Source organism: Corvus brachyrhynchos, unplaced genomic scaffold (genome assembly GCF_000691975.1).
Source record: "Corvus brachyrhynchos isolate BGI_N302 unplaced genomic scaffold, ASM69197v1 scaffold21, whole genome shotgun sequence".
NCBI classification, from domain to species: domain Eukaryota; kingdom Metazoa; phylum Chordata; class Aves; order Passeriformes; family Corvidae; genus Corvus; species Corvus brachyrhynchos.
Window position 1 is genome coordinate 4,420,503 of NW_008236924.1, and position 4,408 is coordinate 4,424,910.

A 4,408-nucleotide genomic window follows, 5' to 3' on the forward strand; every position below is an offset into this window, starting at 1 on the left:
GCCCTTCCGAGAGCGCTTCGAGGAGCTGCTGGCCTTCGTGCCCTACATGCACCGCTTCCTCAGCAAGAAGAGGATCCGCCACCACATCTTCATCCTCAACCAAGTGGATCATTTCAGGTAGCGTCTTCCTGTGCCATGGGGGTCCTTCCCGAAGCTTTCTGAGTGCTGGGAGGGTCTCACGGAGAAGCGGAGGGCCGGGGCAGTGGGATGTCAGGGGCAGGCTCATTCTAGAGCTTAGAGATGGATGAAGTGGTGGTTTGCTTCCTTCTTCCTTAGCAAGAACAGAATCTTAGCACAGAATCCTTTATCCCCGGGTATTTTGGCTTTCTCCCCAGTGTCACAGGTCTGCAGCAGCAAACATCTGGGGACTCTGGAATTCAAAGACAGTCCAAGGGGTGTTTGGAAATGCTGTCACCTGCTCCCAGCTCGCCGTGCAGGGGGAAGCAGGGCTGCAGCTGCAGGATGGAGTGCTGTGTTTGCATGTGCCCTTGTTTGGGGACCGGACACTGAGCACTGATGACCATGGCAGAGGGATGTGTGCGGACAGTGGCTGCTGTGCCTGGCACTGAGAGCCCCCAATCCCGTGGCAGGTTTAACAGGGCATCCCTGATCAACGTGGGCTTCCTGGAGAGCGGCAACGACACCGACTACATCGCCATGCATGACGTGGATCTCCTGCCCCTCAACGAGCACCTGGACTACAGCTTCCCGGAGGCAGGGCCCTTCCACGTGGCATCCCCCGAGCTGCACCCGCTCTATCACTACAAGACCTATGTGGGTGGCATCCTGCTGCTCACCAAGCAGCACTATGAGTTGGTGAGCTCCTGGGTGGGGTGTCCTGGACAGTTTGGGGCAGGGGCTATGACATTATCACAGTGAACTTGAGAAGTGGGGAAAGGAGTCAAAATGGTTTGGGGACAGAGCCTGTGGTCTGAGCTGCTGGGGGGCAGGAGAGGGGAGGCTGGGCTGGTGTCTGCTCCTCTGAGGCCATGGAGTTGTGCTGAACCTTGGCTGGCACGGTGCTGCTCTTGTTCCAGTGCAATGGCATGTCCAACCGCTTCTGGGGCTGGGGACGGGAGGACGATGAGTTCTATCGACGTATCAAAGGAGCTGGTCTCCAGGTAAGGGGTCTCTGCACCCTCCTGGCTTGAAATTGCCCTTTTTCTTGTCTCTTCACCTGGCCCCACTGTGGCCACCCAGGCTGGGATGTGGGGAAGGCAGCCCTGTGCTCCAGCAGCAGGTGCAGGAGTTTTCCAGTAGCTTTATGGAAGCTCTGCTCTTCTCCCAGGTTCGTCGTCCCTCTGGAATCACGACTGGATACGAGACTTTCCAGCACCTGCATGACCCAGCCTGGAGGAAGAGAGACCAGAAGCGCATTGCTGCGCAGAAGCAGGTGAGACCTCTGGTCAGGGGGAACCACGGGAGCTTTGGGCTGTGGTCACCACGTGCTCTGAGCTCTCCTTGCTCATGTCCTCCCCTGCCAGCTCTGGCTCCCTCTCCAGGCACTGGGTGCTTGTCCTGTCCATCCTGGGCCGAACAGTCTTTCTTTTCCTCAGGAACAGTTTAAGGTGGATCGGGAGGGAGGCCTGAACAACGTGAGGTACCGAATTGAGTCACGGACAGATCTGAGAGTGGCAGGAGCCCCTTGCACTGTCCTTAATATCTTGCTGGACTGTGACACAAATGAGACCCCCTGGTGCACGTTTGGCTGAGCCCCTCCCCATGTGCCAGTCGTGTGCTCTGTGCTGGTGCCAAGACTCCGTGGGTGCTGCGGAGCTGCCTGGAGCAGGCAGGATTTTGGCAGTGGATGAGCATGGCAGTGCTGGCGAGACACAGAGGAGCAAAAGAGGCTGAGAACTGGACTTTGCTGAGAGCAACAGAAGAGGCTGAGAGTGGGACTCGCTGGTATCGCTGCAGGCGCTGGTGCTGCCTCCCAGGGCAGGTGCAGGAGGTGGCTTTCCTGTGCTGGACATAGCTGAGCTGCCACGCAGCTCAGAGGACAATAAAGAACTGTCAGGGCACCTGTGAGTTGTGAATGCCCTGGGCTGTGCTGGCACTACTCCATTTTCCTGTTGCCTTCACCTTCCTTCAGCACACCTGTTCTGGCTTGGCCCCAGCTCCTCTCTGTGTGACAGGTGAGCTCTGAGCTGCTCTGGTTCAGAGGCCAAGCCAGTCTGAAATGGGCTCTCAGAGGGATGGTGCCTGTTCCAGCTGCCAGGTACCCCCAGGGCTGGGCTGTTGTCATTTCACTGCAGGAAGTGGTTGTGGTTGAGCCATGTCCGACTCCCAGCATCCACAGCGCTGCTGGATGTCAGCACTTGGAGGCCAGGACCTCTCTGGAGTGAGGAGGAGAATTCTGGCTGGGCTCTCCTTTCCTTGCCTGCCTTCTGTGGCATGTGCTGCCACAGCCTTTCTGGGGGGGGTTGGAAAACCTGATGTCTCCCCCAGGGTCTTGGCACACATTTTGGGTTCTTCCGCCTCCTCAAGCTGGGTAGGCCTGGTTGAACAGCCAGTACCCCTCAGTTCAGTCCTGCCACCGGTGCTGGCACCAGGCCCTCCGCCTTTCCTGGCCCCTTCTGTCCTCATCTCCTGCCTGGCACTTCCTGGAGCGGTCGCTTTGCATCCCCAGAGAGAAGCTGTCACCATCCTGGGAAGACGAGTAGCTCCGGAGAGGAAGGAGGGAGGGAGGGGAAAAAGCATCAGAGCCAAGTGCGGGGGTCATGTACCGTGTAGGGGCTGTGGGATGGGGTGTCTGGAGAGATCTGGTGCCTTCTGCTCTCTCTGCTGCTCTGGAGCTGGGAGAGGAGTCTTGGATAGGGTGTGGGGGCGGCTGCCTCTGAGGCAGGGATCAAGGTGGCAGTGCAGGGTGGTGAGGATCTGCTTTGCATCGTGGAGGGGGCAGGCCCATCCTCGGGGCAGTGTGTGGGTGTGCTGTCCAAGAGCTCCCAATGGCTTTTCCAGCCTGGTGGCCCCAAAGCAACGCTGGTATCTGGCGTGAAGGTGCTGGTGAACTTGGACACCTGGTGCACTGCTCCACAGGTGTTCCCAGGACCAGTCACGCCCTCGCTGTGGGCAGCCAGAGGGAGATACCGACCCAGCAGCCCCGCTCCTGCCTCTCCATGGCACGGATTTGGGATTGGCCATCTGTGTGGCAGCTGCTTCCCAGTGCCTGAACCGCAGCCAGGGCTGGTGGAGGCAGATCAAAGAATTCCTCTGCGCCGTTCAAAATAGATGACACCATTTGGGGCAGGTTTCATAAAGACGTATCTGTGCAGAAACAGAGAGCATATGTGCACCTCGCACTTCGCTCAGCACTCCAGGCTCCTCTCCCGCTGCCTGGCAGCTATTTCTCAGCTCCGCTCGCAGCCCCCTCATCCTCCGGTTGCTTTTGTGGAAGAGGCACCCTGCTGGAGACCCGGCTTCCTTTTATAGCCCTGAATGTGACTCGGAGGTCGCTCAGCTCCGCTCCCCCCACACACTTCGATATCGGCAATGGCCCAGCGGGAGGGGATGAAGTTTTTCCCCATGGCTTTTCCACAGATGGGTAACACCCTGCCTGCAGTCCCAGGAGCCCTGCAGAGCCGAGCCGAAAGCCTCCCAGTGTTCTCGTGCTCTCAGCAAGCCTGAGGAGAACATCAGAATGCTCAGGGGCAGAGAGGGCCCCTGGAGGCCCAGCCTTGCCCCTCTGTGACCCCTCTTCTGGAGTCCCAGTTGCTGTCAGTGAGGCCGTGCAGGGGTTGATGCGGGCACAGCAATCGATGGCTTTTATTGCCAGGCTGTTATAAAGTGGATGGTTCTGGAGCTGTTTACTGGTGGACGTGAAATTGCTGTAGTATCTTAGAGGAGGGCACTGGGGGGTGAGGTGAGCAGAGAGGGGACTGGGCAAAAAGCAAGAGGAGGCTGGAGCATCTCTGCCTGAAGAAGGGGACATCCCTGGCTGCTGGAGTGACCTGGGCAGGACTGAGCCCCAGGGCTCTGTGGAAGCTGCTGTCTCAGGGAGACGAGCTCCGGCCCACGGAGGAGCAGGAAACGGGGCAGACGGGAAGGAGGGGTGCGGCCGTGAGCAGCACCCCTTGCAGTCACCCGGCGTCCCTGCAACCTGTCCGATCCGAGCCCCGTGGGATGATGCCAGTGCCCGCGGGCTGAGCTCCAGGCAGAGGGCCAGGGCATCGCAGACACATTCCTGAGGCCAGCAGGATGGGCAATGGCACCGTTGGGAAGGGCCCCCCCGGTTCAGAGGCCACACGTGCTGGTGCGCAGCTGGGCACAGGAGCTGCGGGGAACGGGGGCCGAGGCCAGAGGGAGCGGAGCGTGCCTTGGCAGCGCACCGAGGACACCACCGGCATGTGAGCCCGGCGAGCAGGGACCGGGGACAGTGTGTGTGTGTGGGAGAGCACTGGCAGCACAG

The 4,408-nt window shown here is 59.8% G+C and overlaps 1 protein-coding gene across 1 annotated transcript in view; it reads left to right on the forward strand.

Moving 5' to 3' along the window:
- Window positions 1–1,712, forward strand: part of B4GALT7 (beta-1,4-galactosyltransferase 7) — a 2,588-nt gene extending 876 nt beyond the window's left edge. The window contains exons 2-6 of the mRNA XM_008629097.2: window positions 12–117; window positions 591–816; window positions 1,038–1,121; window positions 1,289–1,393; window positions 1,557–1,712. Of these exons, the coding sequence (XP_008627319.2) occupies window positions 12–117; window positions 591–816; window positions 1,038–1,121; window positions 1,289–1,393; window positions 1,557–1,712 (677 nt within the window). The remainder of the gene's footprint in view (window positions 1–11; window positions 118–590; window positions 817–1,037; window positions 1,122–1,288; window positions 1,394–1,556) is intronic.
- The last annotated feature ends 2,696 nt before the right edge of the window (window positions 1,713–4,408 follow it).